This window comes from Salvelinus fontinalis, chromosome 3 (assembly GCF_029448725.1).
Source record: "Salvelinus fontinalis isolate EN_2023a chromosome 3, ASM2944872v1, whole genome shotgun sequence".
NCBI classification, from domain to species: domain Eukaryota; kingdom Metazoa; phylum Chordata; class Actinopteri; order Salmoniformes; family Salmonidae; genus Salvelinus; species Salvelinus fontinalis.
In genome coordinates, this window is record NC_074667.1 from 20,054,018 (window position 1) to 20,076,057 (window position 22,040).

At 44.1% G+C, this 22,040-nt stretch overlaps 1 protein-coding gene across 1 annotated transcript; it reads left to right on the forward strand.

Annotated features, from left to right (window-relative positions):
• The first annotated feature begins 936 nt into the window (after positions 1–936).
• LOC129840731 (NFX1-type zinc finger-containing protein 1-like) lies at positions 937–19,674 on the forward strand. The gene is made up of 15 exons (XM_055908861.1): positions 937–1,105; positions 2,461–2,554; positions 2,647–3,908; positions 4,096–4,382; positions 4,718–4,956; positions 6,416–6,541; positions 6,764–6,912; positions 7,130–7,273; positions 9,816–9,933; positions 10,310–10,539; positions 10,758–10,897; positions 11,422–11,722; positions 15,269–15,379; positions 15,515–15,610; positions 15,829–19,674. Exons 2-15 carry the CDS (start codon positions 2,485–2,487, stop codon positions 18,217–18,219), a joined length of 5,664 nt encoding a protein of 1,887 aa, XP_055764836.1. The 5' UTR covers positions 937–1,105; positions 2,461–2,484; the 3' UTR covers positions 18,220–19,674.
• Positions 19,675–22,040: the final 2,366 nt, after the last annotated feature.

The following is a 22,040-nucleotide window of genomic DNA, read 5'->3' on the forward strand; positions in this document are numbered from 1 at the left end:
ACACCTGTTGTATTCGGCGGGTGTGACAAATAACATTTCATTTGATAGTCATCACACCAGAGCTAGTGTTGCCAGTATCAGACCGCTGCGCTATAGGAGCATGGCAGTAAAACACTTTTTCCTTAACACTGGTGCAGAGGAATGGGATGGTGTACCAAACCATATAAAATCTATCCCTACGCTAGAGAGTTTGAAGATACAGTGAACCATAAGTAATGGTTTATGGGCAAAATGCGTAGGCTTAAAGAAAGTATAATTATTTCAATGAATGTTACTTGGTAATCTATTTTATCTTGTACGGTTTCCTCCCTATTGATGAGATGTATTTTGTTTTCATGTTATAATCTTGTTTAGGTTTTATTTTCATGTATTTTCATGAGGACCATAATGGAAATACGTCTTAACTTTTTTGTGTCATCCTTGATGATTTTAATGGCATTGTACTGTATCCACATGTGTGGTTTCATTGTGCCTAAAATTGTTTAAAAAAAAAAATATTATATTAATAGAAATGTCCAATACATACAATAGACTGACTGGAAATGTGATTTCCCACAGTCAAAGTCCTGCAATGAGAGCTAAGATGCTGGTATTTGTGTAAACTCTACACAGTTGTGTTGTGTGAGTGTCACTGAGTAGTCTGATACCCCATTTCATGGTTTCAACATCCATAGATTAGGCTGTACAGACAGTGCTTATAAGTATGGCCCCATAGCCATTCTAAAGTCTAATACATCGACAGTGTTGTTGTTGTGTCAAATTAACTAAATATTGTCTCTTGTTGGATTTATTTAACAATATTATGACCTTGTTTAGCATTATTTACTTCAAATATGGCATGATTCCACTATTTGTATCCATTTGATTCACTTTCAAATGCGGGACTTTTATTTTGAAGGCGACCTGCAAATTCCACTATTGTGGTTTATCCTTATTGTGGCTAGCTTCACATAGGTGAATTCACCAACACTGACCAGCAGAGAAGGACTAAACTGATCATTACTGTCAACCAGACAAGGACAACTGAAATCCACATATTAAAACGTTTGATGTAGTCTGAAAATTGGGACAGGAATCACAAAAACAATCACAAGTTCATAACAAGGTATGTTTTTCCTTTTACATCGCTTTGTTTATCGAACGCTCTAGAATAGAAAATGTATCAGGCGACCACACTTTCGGCTCTAGTAAATAACGAGTAAATATATTGAATAAAAATATAAACGCAACATTCAACAATGTCCGGTTTTACTGAGTTACAGTTCATATAAGGCAATCAGTCAATTGAAATAAATGCACGAGGCCCTAATCTATGGATTTCACATGACTGGGAAGGGGCGCAGCCATGGGTGGGCCTGGTAGGGCATAGGCCCACCCACATGGGAGCCAGACCCACCCAATCAGAAGGAGTTTTTCCCCACAGAAGTACTTTATTACAGACAGAAATACTCCTCAGTTTCATCAGCTGTCCGGTAGTCTGGTCTCAGACGATCCCACAGGTGAAGAAGCCGCATGTGGAGGTCCTGGGCTGGAGTGGTTACACGTGGTCTGCGGTTGTGAAGCCGGTTGGACATACTGCCAAATTCTCTAAAACGACGTTGGAGACGGCGTATGGTAGAGAAATTAACATCCAATTCTCTGACGAGAGCGCCGGTGGAAATTCCTGCAGTCAAGCATGCCTATTGCACGCGCCCTCAACTCGAGACATCTGTGGCATTGTGTTTTGTGACAAAACTGCACATTTTAGAATGGCCTTTTATTGTCCACCACAAGGTGCACCTGTGTAATGATCATGCTGTTAAATCAGCTTATTGATATGCCACACCTGTCAGGTGGATGGATTATCTTGGCAAAGGATAAATGCTCACTAACAGGGATGTAAACAAATTTGTGCACAACATTTTAGGGAAATAAGCTTTTTGTAGGTATGGAACATTTCTGGCATCATTTATTTCCGCTCATGAAACACATGGGGACCAACACTTTACATGTTGCGTTTATATTTTTCTTCAGTGCACAAAATTGTATGTAATATCACAGTCACTTGGTTTACACACTTGGCAAAAAAAAAAAAAAAATCTAAATTAGCAAAGGATTCACAATTTGCATCATTGCATAACTGTCATAAAAAGACAGTCCATGCTAAAACTGACATTTTGAGGGTGAAATCGTCACCTTTGGTTTTGAAGGTATACAGATTTAGCTTGATAACAGACTGTTACATTGTATCATGTATTCACTGACTGAATCCAAGTGATGTAATGTCTGTAGAAATTAAACCAATGCCATTTCAATGTAATCTCTTGTTGTATCCATTAGATGGCACACGTCATCCACCACAATATAAAATAACCATGCATAAATATCAAGTTTGCCTCTGTTTTGGAATCCATTTGAAGAAATTGTAAATTCCATTGTTATAAACATTCAAATTGTTTTGAGTTTCATTACTTGTCTTAGAGGACCAATAGTAAGTCATCCTGAATGGATCCCCCAAACAGAGGGGGGCAACGGAGAGATAGAGGAGGAGCCAACCATGTCGATCACAGAAGAGGTAAGGAGATTTCTTTTTTCTTTTGGACAAGCAAAACATGATTGGCATTTCCTTCTTTAGATTGATATAGATTTCCCTGTTGTTTGCCTCAGGTGCTGAGGCTGGTCAGGGAGAAGAGGAAGGGATAGCCAACCAAGGGAGAGAGGGAAGAGGTAGGGGGGCCAGGGAAGAGAGGAGAGGGGTTAATGGGGGGAACCCGAGGGAGGATAGGAGAGAGCGAGATGACAGAGCAGGGAAGGGAAGAGGAAGAGCAGGGGAGGATGCTAGGGGTAGGGGTGGTCGAGCAGGAGGAGGAGGAGGAAGGGAGATAGTGGGAGGCAAAGAAAATAGAGGGGGAGGGAGAGGCAGAGGAGGAGTGAGGGGGCGAGGTAGAGGAAGGGGTGGTAGAGGAAGAGGGGGAGGGAGAGGAATATCTATAGGCGGTGGCACCCCTCAGGTTCATCCAATGGATTACCCAACCTTGGAGGAGCTGTCAGGGAAAGACCCTTCAGAGCTAGCCATCACTCTGGCCTCTATGAACCATGAACTGCAAGCTCTCCTCGACGAGAGAGAGATGCGACAGGACCTTGTTCAGCTTCTCTGCCAAGTATTATGCAAGGCCTTCTTGTCCAAAACCAACCGCCAAACCGTACAGTACTTGACTGGCTTAATCAAGGATTCCGGATTCCTCCGAACCATCCTGCCCCATTACGTGATGGGAATGGTATCCGAGTTTGACCACACTCGCCGGGAACAATACCCCCAGCACTTGGACAACATCATGACCCTTCTCTCCAAGGTGCTCAGCGTCTTCCCAGCTAGCTCTATAAAGGGCGTGTCCATGATAGTTGCCCTCTTCAGACCAGTCATCTCCAGCCTGCGAGCCGTGCGGGTGGACGTCCTGGTGCAGACGGGGGAGAACCTGGATAGGATCCAGGGCCTGGTCGAGCACCTCCAGGAGAGAGCCAGGGAGGGCACCCTGAGGTCTGACAACTACTCCTTCATCACCCCCCAGGAAGACGCCCCACCCGGGGAGGCCGACTTCAGGACCCTGCCAATCTACCCCATCCCCAAAGAGTTCCACCAGGACCAGAGATCCTACCTCAGGCCCAACCTCATCTCCCAACGCTACGCCAGCGGACTGCTCTACCTGGACACGCACTTCCGGCTCATGCGAGAGGACTTTGTGAGGCCTCTTCGAGAGGGCATCCAGCAGCTGATTCAGAGCCAGCAGGACCTGGGCAATAAAGACATCCCTTTGAGAAAGTGCCGCTTTGATGACATCAGAGTGTACTTTGACACTCGACTGGTGGTTCCATTGTGCACCCCGTCTGGTTTGGCCTATAAGGTCCAGTTTGACTCCCATCCTCTTAAGGTCAGTGAGTTTGATTCAGAGTATTTGAATAGAAAAATGATAACTTACCAACATTGTGTAGTTATATAACTTAAAATATAGTGAGATTATACAATACTCTTTGAAATTACATTAATACATACAATGTTTATCCATATCCAAAGAGTGTATTCAAATATATGTTCATGTTCTTCTCGGTCCCGCACAGTTTGTCCGCTGGCAAAACTCCAAGCGGCTGATATACGGCTCCCTGCTCTGCATGTCCTGTGACAACTTTGACACCTTCCTGTTTGCTACTGTGTCGGACCGGGACCCCAAGGAGCTAGAGAAGGGCTTTGTCCAGCTCAGTTTCCTAGGGGAGAGCAGGCGAGCGCTGGCCGGAGTGGAGGCCCACCAATCGTTCCTCATGGTGGAGACCACAGCCTACTTTGAGGCCTACCGCTACGTCCTCGAAGGGCTGCAGGAGCTGGAGGTAGAGGATCTGCCCTTTCAGAGGTCGGTGAACTGTCTGTCCGTCATTCTTAATTTCAGCAATTAGCTTGTGAATGCACCAGTGTTGTTGATGCTATGACATAGAGAGTCGGCTAATCAGCTTTGGGACAAGCTTAAGACAAAACGTTGGGTTTTCGTCATGCTTTTCTGACAATGAGAATTACAGATTGTATTGATACAGTTCAATGCTTCTGATCTTAAAGTGCTTAACATGGTTTGTGAGTGACTTAATTCTTCCACCAGCTGCTAGATGAATTTGGCTGAAATTATGTTCACCACATGTCAATTCTTGTAATGAAGAATGACATTCGTGATTTATGACGACATGTAAATTACAGGTATATAGTGGAATGCAGCTCAGACGTCGAACCTCCTGCCTACCTGCCCAGGGCAGATACGTATGACCTGTCTGCTATTGCAGTGCCTGAGTTTAAGAGCAGTATCAAGAGCTTCCACACCCTGGATCCTGAAGACTGGCCCCCCATGGAGCAGCTGGGATTGGACGAGTCTCAGATGAGAGCCCTTCAGCTCGCACTCACCAAGGAGCTGGCTATCATCCAGGGACCCCCAGGCACAGGTGGAATACATTTTGAATAAGTCATACATATTGAATAGATCATGTTTACGTACATGTACAGTACCGGTCAAAAGTTTGGACACACCTACTCATTCAAGGGTTTTTATTTATAATTTTTAAAACTATTTTCTACATTGTAGAATAATAGGGAAGACATCAAAACTATGAAATAACACATATGGAATCATGTAGTAACCAAAAAAGTGTTAAATCAAAATATGTTTTATATTTTAGATTCTTCAAAGTAACTACCCTTTGCCTTGACAGTTTTGCACACTCTTGGCATTCTCTCAACCAGCTTCATGTGGAATGCTTTTCCAACAGTCTTCAAGGAGTTCCCACATATACTGAGCACTTATTGGCTGCTTTTTCTTCACTCTGCGGTCTAACTCATCCCAAACCATCTCAATTAGGTTGAGGTTAGGTGATTGTGGAGGCCAGGTCATCTGATGCAGCACTCCATCACTCTCCTTCTTGGTCAAATAGCCCTTACACAGCCTGGAGGTGTGTTGGGTCATTGTCACATTGAAAAACAAGTCCCACTAAGCGCAAACCAGATGGGATGGCGTATCGCTGCAGAATGCTGTGGTAGCCATGTTGGTTAAGTGTGCCGTGAATTCTAAATAAATCACAGTGTCACCAGCAAAGCACCCCCACACCATTATACCTTTTCCTCCATGCATTCACGGTGGAAACCACATATGCAGAGATCAACCATCCACCAACTTTGCGTCGTACAAAGACATGGCGGTTGGAACCAAAAATCTCAAATTTGGACTCAGCACAGATTTCCACCGGTCTAATGTCCATTGCTCATGTATCTTGGCCAAAGCAAGTCTGTTTATATTGTTGTCCTTTAGTAGTGGTTTCTTTGCAGCAATTCGACCATGAATGCCTGATTCATGCAGTCTCCTCTGAACAGTTGATGTTGAGATGTGTCTGTTATTTGAACTCTGAAGCATTTATTTGGGCTGCAGATTCTGAGGCTGGTAACTAATGAACTTATCCTCTGCAACAGAGGTAACTCTGGGTCTTCCTTTCCTGTGGCGGTCCTCATGAGAGCCAGTTTCATCATAGTGCTTGATGGTTTTTACGACTGCACTTGAAGAAACGTTCAAAGTTCTTGAAATTTTCCGTATTGACTGACCTTCATGTCTTAAAGTAATGATGGATTCTCGCTTCTCTTTGCTTATTTGAGCTGTTTCTGTCATAATATGGACTTGGTCTTTTACCACTGTTATTATTCTACGATGTAGAAAAGATTCAAAATAAACAAAAACCCTTGAATGAGTACGTGTGGCCAAACTGTTGACTGGTACTGTATACACATAAAAATGTCCAGGCCAAAAGCTGAGAAATTGTGCCACGTTGCTTCATGTAACGTAGTCTTTAGTGCAACAGCTCTGCAGGAGTGTAACACTTTTAGACATTTGTTTTCTTTCCTTACTCATAATCCCAGGGAAGACCTACACAGGACTAAAGATCGCCCAGGCTCTGCTTACCAATCAGGAGATGGGGAGAGGTTTCACCTCGCCCATGCTGGTGGTTTGTTACACCAACCACGCTCTGGACCAGTTCCTAGAAGGTAGTCCTCCTTTTTTCTCAACATTGCACTGTGGATGCAATGCACACACCTCATGCTACTTTTGCTTCTCAAATGAAGTTATTTTCCACCTCAAGCCATTCTTGAAGAATTTCAGATGCTACATACCATCATTTTGTGTTTGACCAAAGATAATTCTGAAGGGCACTTTTGTTGTTGTATGTATGAGCACCTTTTAAATTTGTTAAACAATGCGCACCATAGGCATCCACAAGTTTTTACCAGACGGTATTGTGAGAGTGGGTGGGCAAAGCGACAGTGAGGTCCTGAAGCGTTTCACCCTGAGGGAGCTGAAAAGCTCCCATTACTTCCGCCGCAACCTACCGCAATATCTTCGCCGCGCAAACAGTGAGGTGAGGCCCAACTTGAAACCTGAAAGTTACACTGACCAATATGTGAACATTTTAGAAATAGTCTTTAAATGTAAATTGTAAATGTAGCTATTGAAGTGAATGTAGCTCAGCTTTCATTTTTGTCAGGAATGTAACAGTCAGGTTGGCTATCTTTTGGGAGAAGTCAATAAGCGAAATAATATCACATAGTGATGTTAAGAATATTGTTTCCCCTCAGATCTATGATGCATTGCGGACAGAAGAGACTAAGATCCAAACTCAGTCTGTGCAGCTGGAGTGCAGTCTTCGGGGCGTCCTAAGGGAGCAGTACCTCCAAAAGTTCATCTCAGAGAAACACTGGGATAGCCTGACGCTACAGCCAGTGAGTCTTTGATAGCCTCTCTGTCCGACCTTTATAATTACAACTATCAGGCTGGTGACTACTTCTACGACTATAACTAATAGTTCCATCCCCACAGCTACTACTAGAACTATGTACCCGCAATCGCGCGCATGTTGACCCAATGTTTATATCACGCGTCTGGTGTGTCCACCCACACCAGACGCGATCAGGACACGCAGGTTGAAATATCAGAATGAACTTTAAACCAGCTATATTAATTTGGGGACAGGTCGAAAAGCCTTAAACATTTATGGCAATTTAGCTAGCTAGCTTGCTGTTGCTAGCTAATTTGTCCTGTGATATAAACATTGGGTTGTTATTTTACCTGAAATGCACAAGGTCCTCTACTCCAACAATTAATCCACAGATAAAATGGTAAAACGAGTTTGTTTCTAGTAATCCCTCCTTCAGGCTTCTTCTTTCGACTTCATATGGCGGTTGGCAACCAACGTTAAGGTGCATTACTACCACCAACTGGACTGGAGTGTGGGCCTCAGTTCATCTTTCAATCACCCACACCTAGTTTACAATTGGCTCATTCATCCCCCTCCTCTCCCCTGTAACTATTCCCCAGGTCGTTGCTGCAAATGAGAACGTGTTCTCAGTCAACTTACCTGGTAAAATAACGGTAAAATAAAATAAATAAAAAAAAACGTGGGTATATGCTCCTAAAAACCAATGAGGAGATGGGAGAAGCGGGACTTGCAGCGCATCAAGTGTCACAAATATAACCAACTTCGATTTTAGCACCTGGCTATGCAGACGCGTGTGAACAGTATGGGTGCAACGATTGAAAAACATGTATGTGTACTTTTATTTTGCAATGCAAAATGTGGTCAGCATGTAAATGACTACTGACCCGTAGCACTCACGTCTGTAGCCATGAAGTGCTTTGAAAGGCTGGTTATGGCTCACATTAACACCATCATCTCAGAGACCCTAGACCCACTCCAATTTGCATACCGCCCCAACAGATCCACAGATGACACAATCTCTATTGCACTCAACACTGCCCTTTCTCACCTGGACAAAAAGAACACCTAAGGGAGAATGCTGTTCATTGACTACAGCTCAGCGTTCAACACCATAGTGCCCTCAAAGCTCATCATTAAGCTAAGGACCCTGGGACTAAACACCTCCCTCTGCAACTGGATCCTGGTCTTCCTGACGGGCCGTCCTCAGGTGGTAAGGGTAGGTACCAACACATCCGCCACGCTGATCCTCAACACGGGCTTAGTCCCCTCCTGTACTTCCTGTTCACACATGACTGTGTGGCCAAGCACAACTCCAACACCATCATCAAGTTTGCCGACGACACAACAGTGGCAGGCCTGATCACCGACAACAGTAAGACAGCCTATAGGGAGGAGATCAGAGATCTGGAAGTGTGATGCCAGGACAACAACCTCTCCCTCAATGTGATCAAGACAAAGGAGATGATCGTGGACTACAGGAAAAGGATGGCCGAGCACTCCCCCATTCTCATCGAACGGGGCTGTAGTGGAGCAGGTTTAGAGCTTCAAGTTCCTTCGTGTACACATCACCAACAAACTATTATGGTCCAAACACACCAGTCGTGAAGAGGGCACGACAATGCTTATTCCCCCTGAGGAGAATGAAAAGATTTGTCATGGGTCCTCAGATCCTCAAAAAGTTCTACAGCTGCACCATCAAGAGCATCCTGACTGTTTGCATCACTGCCTGGTATGACGACTGCTTGGCCTCTGACCGCAAGGCGCTACAGAGGGTAGTGTGTACGGCTCTGTACATCACTGGGGCCAAGCTTCCTGCAATCCAGGACCTCTATACCAGGCGTTGTCAGAGGAAGGCCCTAAAAATTGCCAAAGACTCAAGCCACCGTAGTCATAGACTGTTCTCTCTGCTACCGCACGGCAAGCAGTACCGGAGCGCCAAATCTAGGTCCAAGAGGCTTCTAAACAGCTTCTACCCCCAAGCAATAAGACTCCTGAACAGCTAATCAAAGGGCTACTTGGACTATTTGAATTGACCCCTCCCCCCTTTTTTTACGCTGCTGCTACTCACTGTTTATTATCTATACATAGTCACTTTACCCCTACCTACATGTACATATTACTTCAATTACCCCAACTAACCTCTACCCCCACATTGACTCGGTACCAGTACCCCCTGTATATAGCCTCCTTATTGTTATTTTAGTGTTGCTCTTTTATTTTTTACTTTAGCTTATTTAGTAAATATTTGTTCTTAACTATTATTTTTTCTTAACTGTATTGTTGTTTAAGAGCTTGTAAGTAAGCATTTCACGGTAAGGTCTACACTTGTTGTGTTCTGCGCACGTGACAAATACAATTTGATTTGATGTTATCGTCGGATAGGACAACTAATATGAGTACGCTAACCCCAACTGCCTCTACAAGGCTTGAGATTCAAAAAGTAGGTCTGGCATTCCCAGAAAAGCTTTATGAAACGATGTTGAACTGTGATAATCTGTCATTGGCCAGAGAGGAGACAATACTTACTATTAATATGTAATCCTCAGGCACTGGATGGCTTTGAGGGCTGTGGTGGGAAGAAGCCGTCTCTTGTTATGGAGTGGCTGGGATTAGGTCTCACTGCCTTCCAGCAGAGGACGCCACATCCTCCAAATTGCAATGCAGGTGAGAAGCCACTGCAGTGCCACAGAGAGTAGACAAGACAACATGATCAGACAGATAATAAACGGAACAGGTGCAGAGAAATGCTTCTCTTTGTGGGATTGTATGTAGCTATTAACACAAGCATTTCGCTTCTGCTTCTGCGATAACATCTACAAAACTGTGTAGGCGACCAATAAACTTTATTGATTTTTTTTAAATATTATTTAGTCTCTTTGAACTCTTTTTTTGTTTCATTTAAAACTCCCTTTGATCCTAACTGAAACTATATGGGGGAAAAAAGAGTTCAGTGCTCATTTTCATGTTGAGACAACTCCTAGGAAGTTAGAAACTCTGGTCCTCACTCCTCACCCATTTTCACCTCTCTATTTGATGATAGATGGGGAAATGGACGAAGCTGAAGAGGAAGAGGACGACCTGATCGAGATAGCGGAGGAGGCAGACCTGATCCAGGCGGAACGCTTTGTAGAAGCCTCAAACATGCATCATGGTCGGGATGAAGAGCTTAGAAAGACGGAGGAGACAGTCAGGGATATGGCGGAACTGATGCTGGCCATGAACCTGGAGAACACTGAGATACAGGCAGAGCAGAGTGAAGAAGGCTGGGAGGTGAGAACCAATAATTAACCTTGATCCAACAATATAACCAAAAGACATTGCATCATAAATCATGTGAATCATCAACCAACTGAGCTGCTTATTGATTTAAAATGACAACCTCCTGCTCTAAAGTATTTAGCTTAGGAGTATTGTAGAAAGACAGGTGCTGAGTTAAAGTGTTGTTAAAGTTATTTGAAAAGCCTGCGTGTCTCTCTGTATGTGCGCAGATGCAGCGGGTACAGAAGAGGAAGATGAAACATCGTATTAGGAGGGAGCTGGGCAGGAGCTCAGCCGTGAGTGAGGATGAGGAGGACACCATTCTGGATGTGTGGACTCTCAGTCTGCCAGACAGATGGAGACTGTACCGGTAATACTCCACCTCATCCCCTAGGCAACAGCATTCTGCGAGAGCGTTTATTCCCATTGAGCATAATTATGTCAACTAATTACAGAGAAAATGTATGCACTGATCCCCTCACCTCAAAGGCAAGATTTTGCTCTATAAAACGTTCTGTCACCGTGGCAATGTAACTGTGCTTAGCTTGTGAATGCATAGTCATCATGGCCACACAGGTGTGCACTTGGCTTGATCTAACTGGGGAAAAGACTAGTGCAAGGCTCAGTTGTGTGCCGGCCAAAAAGCTATCTTGGATTAAACCCAAAAATGTAATGTTAAGTCACAGCTTCAGCCTGTTTGATTGACTCTGCTCAATGCATTATTACGAATCTCAGATATTCTGATTTTGATTGTGCTGTATGAGGATGTCTGGTAAACACACGTGTTCTATGGGTTTTATATCATTCTTATGACATACTTATTTTGACTCGATAAGTGGTCTTGCAGTGAAATTCTACTCAATGACGTAATCTACTGCTGCTCTGTGTCTGCAGGTTATGGGTGAGGCGTTACCGGACTGAGCTGCGTATGCGAGCCCAGCAGGCGGAGCAGGACTATCAGGACACAGCCGAGCGTCTGGCTGAGATTCGTTTCCTTGAGGACTTATATGTCCTGAAGGATGCCAAGGTCATCGGCATGACGACTACGGGGGCTGCTAGATGCCGCAAAGCTTTGCAGGAAGTGAGTCCCCGCCTGGTGATCGTGGAAGAGGCGGCGGAGGTACTGGAGGCCCACACCATCACCACTCTGAGCAAGGCTTGCCAGCATCTCATCCTCATTGGAGACCACCAACAGGTACAGGACACTCATTGGTCAGGCATGGTCAACTCCCTCTTAAAGATTTCACTGTTATTCCAGTGAATCCAGGAATTCAACTGGACATCGTGCTTGAACATTTTTCAAGTTCCTAATGTAAACTGGGCTTTTAAAAAAAATAATTGAAAGTCCATGGTCATTTTCATTTCTTAATTGGCTGGGATTGAAATGCAATCAACTTCCAACTCTGCTTGGAGTTCACCCAGCTAAAAGGTCTTACATAACTTGACTTAATTCCCTTTAGCTCTGAGTGAATACAGTGGCGTCAGTAAGTATTCACACCCCTTGACTTTTTCCATATTTTGTTGTGTTACAGCCTGAATTTAAAATGGATTAAATATACATTTTGTGTCACTGGCCTACACAATATACCCCATAATGTCAAAGTGGAATTACGTATTCAACCACTTTGTTATGGCAAGCCTAAATAAGTTCAGGAGTAATAATTTGCTTAATAAGTCACATAAGTTGCATGGACTCTGTGTGCAATCATAGTGTGTAACATGATTTTTGAATGAGTACCTCATCTCTGTAACCCACACATACAATGATCTGTAAGATCCCTCAGTCGAGCAGTGAATTCCACTGCCTCGTAAAGAAAAAGTACCTATTGGTAGATGGGTAGTGCTGAACAATTTTCTTTTTTTAAACAACTAATTGATCAACATCAGTTCATTCCATTTAGTTAATATTTTTTCTGTGAGCTCAATGTGCACGTTGCACAGAGATAAATCAGATCCAGTAGGAAGTTGTAGTTTCCAACAGGTCAATATTCTACATAGTATTCACATAAAACGTGGAAATTAACTACAGTGACCATAATTCATTGTGCATCTACTTATCGGTATATAGACGGTATATAGAGAGCAGCTGTTGCTTTGCGAGGTACACTACGTGGCCAAAAGTATGTGGACATCCGCTCGTCGAACATCTCATTCCAAAATCATGGACATTAATATGGAGTTGGTCCCCTCTTTGCTGCTACTGTATAACAGCCTCCATTCATCTGGGAAGGCTTTCCCCTAGATGTTGGAACATTGCTGCGGGGACTTGCTTCCACTCAGCCACAAGCGCATAAGTGAGGTCGGCACTGCAGTTGGGCAATTAGGCCTGGCTCTCAGTCGGCGTTCCAATTAATCCCAAAGGTTTTTAATGGGGTTGAGGTCAGGGCTCTGTGCAGGCCAGTCAAGTTCTTCCACACCACTCTCTACAAGCCATTTCTGCATTGACCACGCTTTGTGCACGGGGGCATTGTCATGCTGAAACAGGAAAGGGCCTACCCCAAACTGTTGCCACAAAGTTGGAAGCACAGAATTGTCTAGAATATCATTGTATGCTGTAGCGTTAAGATTTCCCTTCACTGGAACTAAGGGGCCTAGCCTGAAGCATGAAAAACAGCCCCAGACCATTATTCCTCCTCCACCAAACTTTACAGTTGGCACTATGCATTCGGGCAGGTAGCGTTCTCCTGGCATCCGCCAAACCCACATTCGTCCATCGGACTGCCAGATTCATTCCAGAGAACGCGTTTCCACTGCTCCATAGTCCAATGGCGGCGAGCTTTACACCAATCCAGCTCATGCTTTGCATTGCACATGGTGATTTTAGGCTTGTGTGTGGCTGCTTGGCCATGGAAACTAATTTTATGAAGTTTCCGACGAAATGTTGTTGTCCCGGTCCTGTTCTGTGTGCTTGTGTGGCCTACCATTTCTCGGCTGAGCCGTTATTGCTCCTAGACGTTTCCACTTCACAATAACAGCACGTACAGTTGACCGGGGCAGCTTTAGCAGGGCAGAAATTTGACCAACTGACTTGTTGGAAAGGTGGCATCCTATGACGGTGCCATGTTGAAAGTGACGGAGGTCTTCAGTAAGGCCATTCTCCTGTCAATGTTTGTCTATGGAGATTGCATGGCTGTGTGCTTGATTTTATACACCTGTCAGCAATGGGTGTGGATGATATAGCTGAATCCACTAATTTGAAGGGGTGTCCTTTTGGAGATGCTTTTGGAGATGTAGCGTATCTCTACCTGAAAGTACATAAAAGTATGCCTTATTTACTTTGAAGAACTCCAGAATAGTGATTTTGTCAGACAGCATAGGCAGCAGCTCAATAGAGATGTGACGATGACTTGGAATAAAATAATAAAGTCATCAAATAAAACAAATGAAATATAAGCAACTGAAATATTTTAGTAAAGTAATGTGAATAAATTATGGTTAATAAGTGATAAGCAGTAATAGGCAATCACTACCATCAACACAAGGCCAAATCGACATTGGAGTTGCTTACCACGAAGGCAGTGAATGTTCCTGAGTGGCCAAATTACAGTTGACTTAAATCTGCTTGAAAATCTATGGCAAAAAAATATATTGTTGTCGAGCAATGATCAACAACTAATTGGACAGAGCTTAAAGAATTTTGAAAATAATAATTGGGCAAATGTTGCATTATCCAGGTGTGGAAAGTTCATAGAGATTTACCCAGAAAGACACAGCTGTAATCGCTGTCAACGGTGCTTCTACAAAGTATTGACTCAGGGGTGGGAGACCCATGAGGCGGGGTCATGTTTCGGAGGACGCATGGCTCTCGACCTTCGGCTCTCCCGAGTCCGTACTGGAGTTGCTGCGATGGGACAAGACTGTAACTACCAATTGGATATCACGAAATTGGTGAGAAAAAGGGGTAAAACGTACCCCTAAAAATAAAAAATATACAAACATTTTACTCAGAGTTTATTTGCCAATACACTGAGTATACAAAATATGACAGACTGACCTGGTGAATCCAGGTTGAAGCTATGATCCCTTATTGTCACTTGTTAAATCCACTTCAATCAGTGTAAATGAAGGGTAGGAGACAGGTTAAAGAAGGATTTTTATGCCTGGAGACAATTGAGACATGGTTTGTGTATGTGTGCCATTCAGAGGGTGAATGGGCAAGACAAAAGATTTAAGTGCCTTTGAACGGGGAATGGTAGTAGTTGCTAGGCGGACCAGTTTGTGTCAAGAACTGCAACGCTGCTGTTTTTTTAATGCTCAACAGTTTCCCGTGTGTATCAAGAATGGTCCACCACCCAAAGGACATCCAGCCAAACTGACACAACTGTGGGAAGCATTGGAGCCAATATGGGCCAGCATCCTTGTGGAACGCTTTCGAAACCTTTTAGAGTCCATGCCCCGACGAATTGAGGCTGTTCTGAGGGAAAAAGGGGATGGGGGGGGGCAACTCAATAATAGGAAGGTGTTCCTAAAGCTTGGTATACTCAGTGTATATTTCCCATACTCTTTACCATATTACATTTATTCGACAAGGACAATGCACATTAAATACAACATTTCTGCAAATGTTTCAGGTTTAGTCGAAAGCCTAATATTCATCTGTAGTGAGCAGCATATTAAAAACAGTGATCTCCTCGACTCTATTGTCTGTTTATATTGTCTAAAACTGTTGAGGTGGTCCATGCCATCCTCTCTTGAGGTTCAGGGGTACTTATGTAGCTTGCAAACTCCATTGTCCCCCTAGCTCCGGCCCAGTGCAACAGTGTTTGACCTGGCCAAGAACTTCAGTCTTGAAGTGTCCATGTTTGAGAGGCTGATCAAGATGGACATTCCGTATGTCAGACTTAACTATCAGGTATGTGTGGGAATCTTAAGGGAAGTTTATACGGACAAACCAGATAAACCAATTACCCTTGTTCTTCATTCCTTGTTCTTCACTTCCTTCCATATCCATTGACCAATCTTCTCACTCTGGGTCTATCCTACACAGCATCGTATGAGGCCAGACATTGCCCGTCTCCTGGTCCCTCACATCTACTCTGAGCTGGAGAACCACCCTTCAGTGATGGACTTTGAGAATGTTAAGGTAAATTAATGCATACATAAATGAATGCATACATAGATTTTTGACATGGTATTTTCCCCCCTAGCAGGAGTACATTTGAAGCTGTTTATCAATGAATTTCCCCATGTGGTCAATTCAATGTACCATTAATAAAGCATGATAAACCGTCCATATGTGTAGGCTTTAGAAGTTAGTTGCGGCCCAATATACATTGTATTCAACCCGCTGTTGTATTGCAGGGGCTTCACTCAAACATGTTCTTTGTGGAGCATAATTATCATGAAGAGGAGATCAAGGATGGAAAAAGTCACCAGAACCGCCACGAGGCCCTCTTCGTGGTGGCGCTGTGTCGCTACCTCCTGTTACAGGACTACCAGCCGTTCCAGATCACCATCCTCACCACTTACACAGGCCAACTCCACTGTCTGCGCAACCTCATGCCAGCCAAAGAGTTCAATGGGGTCAAAGTTCATGTTGTTGACAAATATCAAGGGGAGGAGAATGATATTGTCCTGCTGTCCCTGGTTCGAAGTAACAAACAAGGGAAGATGGGTTTCTTGAACATCCCCAACCGTGTCTGTGTAGCCCTGTCAAGGGCTAAGAAGGGCCTCTACTGCATTGGAAACATGGACATGTTGGGAAAGGTCAAGCTTTGGAGCAACATCCTGCACACGCTGCGAGAGAAAGACCAAGTGGGCCCTGCAATGACTTTGTGCTGCCAGAACCACCCTGAGCGACACATTAAAGTGTCCTGCGGAGACGACTTCAAACAAGCTCCCGAGGGAGGCTGCAACCTGCCCTGCGAGTTCCGCTTGAACTGTGGTCACGCGTGCGCCAGTGCCTGCCACCCGTACGACCAAGAGCACAAAAAGTACACATGCAACAAGAAGTGCCAGAAGGTCCTTTGTGAGCTGGGGCATCGATGCCAACGTCAGTGCTACCAGGAGTGCCCTACTGGCTGCCTTAAGCGGGTAGAAAAGATTGTGCCACAGTGCCAGCACAAGCAGATGGTGCCCTGTCACCAGGCTCCGGAGAAGTTTGTGTGCCAGGAGCCCTGTCAGCAGAAGCTCATGTGTGGGCATCCATGTGCCTTGGTGTGTGGGGAGTCCTGCACCACCACCTGCATGGTGATGGTCACATTGGAGCTCAAATGTGGACACAAGCAAGAAGATCCCTGTCATTATAAGAGATCTACCATACAGCCAGAATGCAGGACACATTGCAAACAGATGCTGAAGTGTGGCCACCCCTGTCCTGGTTCCTGCCAGAGGTGCCACCAGGGCCGCTTCCACATGGGCTGTCTCCACCAATGTGATCGCCTCCTAGTCTGCTCCCATAAATGTCGGGAGCCCTGTACACGTGGATGCCCACCCTGTCAAATGCGCTGTGAGAATCGCTGCATCCATAGTGTCTGTATGAAGCCATGCGGCCAGCTCTGTGCCCCCTGCATAGAGCCTTGTGCCTGGAAGTGCCCTCATCAGCGCTGCAGCAAGCTTTGCCATGAGCCTTGTGACCGTCCACCATGCACCCAACCCTGTACCAAAACCTTGCACTGTGGGCACCCATGCATCGGCCTGTGTGGAGACCCCTGCCCCAACAAGTGTCGTGTTTGCCACCACGAGGAGGTAACAGAGATCTTCTTTGGTACGGAGGACGATGTTGAGGCCTGTTTCATTCAGCTAGAGGACTGCGGACACTTGTTTGAGTCCACGTCCATGGACACATACATGGGAATGGATGAGAACCAGCAGGCTATCGGAATAAAGTTGAAGGAGTGCCCCAAGTGTCGCACACCCATCCGCAGGAATCTCCGGTACGGGGCTCATGTCAACCGGAGTCTGGTGGAAATTGAAAAAGTGAAGGAGAAGATTAATGGAACACAGTCAGATATTGAGGCACAGAAGGTGGTCCTTAAGCAGCAATGGACTGACAAGGAGGACTTGCTAAGGTACCTACCTATGGAGTACATACAGATCAGAGATACACTGAGAGCCTCCGACCTCACATCAAAGGAACTATGGATCACTGAGAACAAGATGGCCTTACTTGAGAGACTGAACAAGCTGCTGAAGATTCGTAGAGGGCACATGTCAAGCGTAGAAACCTTTTACTTTGACGAGAAGGTTCCGGAGTTCCTGAGGTGGCTGATGGATCATCACCAAAAGTTCTCAGAGCAGCAGGCATCTGATCTGCAGAGCGAGCTACAGAGGCTCTCCTTTTTGGCAGAGCTTAACGCCCGCTGCAAGATGGGTAATGGAACAGGCCGTCGGGTCCACGTTCAGGCTGAGGTCACAGCCATGAGGAAGGTTCTGGAGAGAATGCAGCCATTCACTCAGCAAGACAAGGACTTGGTAAAGCAGGCACTTAAAGAACTGGATAAAAAGCTACCAAGCACTGGCCTGGGGATCACTGATGAAGAAAGGATGATGATTGTTAAAGCTATCAACCTGAGTGTTGGACACTGGTACAAGTGTCCCAACAATCACATCTACGCCATCGGAGAATGTGGACGGGCCATGGAGCGTAGCAACTGCCCAGAATGCAACGCTACGATTGGTGGAGCAAGCCATGCTCTGGTCAGTGGCAACAGAGTGGCATCAGAGATGGATGGGGCGCAAGAGGCTGTGTGATCTGAAGTCAATAATGTGCTGAACTTTGATCTGATTCACCTTGATGATTAAAAACAGATTGTTTTCAGTTTAATTGTGACTTTTCATAACTGATGTGACAGTTATCACAATTGGCACTCCAGAAAGCATAGCCGTATAAATTGATATATTTAATTCTGAAATTACAGTAAATGATTCATTGAATGTGATGAAATTAATCTGCTTCGCAAAGTATAATACATATTCATTTTTATTTCACAGAGGTGATGTTTAATAATGTCACCCCAGAGTGCAATACTGAAATTATATGTGACGTTTTGCTACTGTATCTGTGTGATCTTGAAAGTTGAAAATTAACGATTGATCAAAAAAAAATCATTACACACTGTACAATAATGAATTATGCAAACGATTAGACTAGATTTTTGTGTGACGATGGGCCTACATTTTTAGACAACTGAGTGTTTTTTTCCCCCGTCACACCAATGGAAGGCAGCAGTGTATTGTTCATTTAACAAAGAGTTGGCTTGATACTTGCAATGTTGGCCTTTTACACAAATGTAATACAATTATCTGAGATGATCCAATATGTTTGCAAAACGATTTTCTAACACACACATTCACACATGAATCATTCAGCTGACTCAGTTCATATAATATGATAAAGGGGCTGAAAAACAACTCTGGCATGAAAAGAGAACACTGTAAAAGTAGGTAATATTCACACACTTGTGCACAAACCAAATGTTCAGGATACAAAGTGCTGGATACTGTATGTATTTTGGGGGAACCCATATGATTTTTTTTCTACTGTCTGCAACTTGATATGGGAAATTGCTGTTATTTGAATAGCACGGGGAAAAGAGCAGAGATGAGATGTGGGCAGGGTGAGCATCCACAACATCCTTGCATGGAATAAATTAGGGTTGGTGTCTCTCCCATTTTGACCTGGTTAATTATGGAGGTAAACTGCAACTCCACTTTGTGTCTTGGACGTTGGCCATTTATTTAAATTAGGATAGGCCTACTTTATGTATTAGTTGAATACAGTTACTGAACATTTTGTCAACTGAGTTATAGCGTATATGACCCTAACCTGTAAGTGATGCTCAGGTGATTAGGTGGCAGGGCGGAGGGGTATGACTTGGTGTGGAACCATCCAGAGACAACCCTTACTCCCTAGGCACTTAAGGCACTGGCGGATCAGATCAGTGTAAGCAATATATAATGAACAATGGTCCAATGTTTCATGAGCTGAAATAAAAGATCCCAGAAATGTTCCATATACACAAAAAGCTTATTTCTCTCAAATCGTGGGCACAAATTTGTTTACATCTCTGTTAATGAGCATTTCTCCTTTGCCAAGATAATCCATCCACCTGACAGGTGTAGAATATCAAAAAGCTGATTAAACAGCATGGTAATTACACAGGTGCACCTTGTGCTGGATACAATAAAAGGCCATTCTAAAATGTGCAGTTTTGTCATACAACACAATGCCAAACGCCTCAAGTTTTGAGGGAGAGTGCAATTGGCATGCTGACTGCAGGAATGTCCATCAGAGTTGTTGCCAGAGAATGTAGTGTTCATTTCTCTACCATAAGTTGTGTCTCTGTTGTTTTAGAGAATTTTTCAGTACATCAAACCGGCCTCACAACCGCAGACCACGTGTAACCACGCCAGCCTAGGACCTCCACATCCGGCTTCTTCACCTGCAGGGTCGTCTGAGACCAGCCACCCGGACAGCTGATGAACTTGTGGGTTTGCAAAACTGAAGAATTTCTGCACACACTGTCAGACACCATCTCAGGGAAGCCCATCTGCATTCTTGCCGTCCTCACTAGGGTCTTGACCTGACTGCAGTTTGGCATCGTAACTGACTTCAGTGGACAAATGATCACCTTCAATGGCCAATTTCGCAAGAATCTGTACACAATTCCTGGAAGCTGAAAATGTCCCAGTTCTTCCACGGCCTGCATACTCACCAGTCATGTTACCCTTTGAGCATGTTTGGGATGCTCTGGATCATTTCAGCTTGATCAACATTTCAACATTTCAGCCTGATCAACTCTATGTGAAGGAGATGTGTCGCACTGCATTAGGCAAATGTTGGTCACACCAGATACTGACTGGTTTTCTGATCCATGCCCCTACCTTTTTTGTTCAGGTATCTGTGACCACAGATGCATATCTGTATTCCCAGTCATGCCAAATCCATAGATTAGGCCATCATTTATTTATTTAAAATTGACTGATTTCCTTATATGAACTGTAATTATATGTAACTATTTATATTTTAGATCAGTGTAGTAGTAGCTTTACCTTGCTCTCTGATAGGTTGGGAAGATTTTGTACCATATTTCTTATACCTATCCAATCTTCTCAGATCTACACAAGACCATAGGTTTAGGTGCTAAGGGTTGATTCTGGACGGGGCCAGGGTTCGTTGTATGTAGCCTTATTTTTTTTTCATCAGCTGCATTTGTGGTGAGCAGTTCCCTTTCCAGCCTGATGGCCGAGCACCAGGACCGTGAGTCAGATATGAGACACATGCACACACAACTACACCTGAAAGTGTGAAGTTATAGAGATGACCGAAACACCCTTTATGCATCATTTAGAAAGGTACTCAAGGATGCGTGGCAGGATCAGCAGATTTCTCGCACTCTCAGTCAAAACATGACACACGGCTAGCTGGCCAATAATAAAACATTACCGGAATTTCAAACATAACATTCTTGGCAGAGAAGCAGCAAGACCTAAACTGACATTTTCTCCAATTCATAGGATTCAGGGCTGACATCCATTTTGGGTGTTTTGCAGCAGCTTGCATCACTTTATTACATGATGAATGTAGCCCTGTCACAAACCTAAATCTAATGCAAACATTTCTAAAAACCTGTTTTTGCTTCGTCGTTATGGGTTATTGTGTGTAGATTGATGAGGAAAAATAATAATTCAATTCATTTTAGAATAAGGCTGTAATGTAACAAAAGGTGTAAAAAAGTCAAGGGGTCTGAATACTTTTCGAATGCACTGTAGAACAGATCTATTGATTCTTCAACTTACTTTCAAGGATAATGACAGATCTATAACTCACATTTCTATTTGAATTTGGTAGGGTCAGGGCCTACCCAGTGGCACAGTGGTCTAAGGCACTGCATCGTTGTGCTAGCTGTGCCACTAGAGATCCTGGTTCGAGTCTAGGCTCTGTCGCAACCAGCCGAGACCGGGAGACCAATGGGGCGGTGCACAATTGGCACAGCGTTGTCCGGTTTAGGGGTGGGTTTGGCTGGCAGGGATGTTCTTGTAAAAAAAACTTGGGTGTGAGCGATCAGCTTTGTACAACAGCTAACCAACCAGTTTGTAAATCATGCAGAGACACGAATCCAACAGACAATGGCTTCCTTCAAAAGGAAAAGCCAAAGAGCAACTTGGAGACGCAAACAAGAGTAATTAATAGTTAAACGGTATCTAGGAAAACATAGCTAAAATACTCTCAATGCACACTAAAACAAACAAACTGCTCAAATCTGTTTGCTTGAAAAGACAGTAGAAGCAATCGTGTCAGACACGAACAAACAAGGCAGAACAAGATAACAAAATGTGCCTTTTGGAAACAAAGTTTCAAACTTTAGAAGAGGAATAGGACCAGCAATAAAACAGAATGAGACGTGAGAATATTGTCCTTACCAGAAGACGCAGAAAAAGGAGACCTTTCCAGCTACATAGTCATTTACATTACATTTACATTTAAGTCATTTAGCAGACGCTCTTATCCAGAGCGACTTACAAATTGGTGCATTCACCTAATGACATCCAGTGGAACAGCCACTTTACAA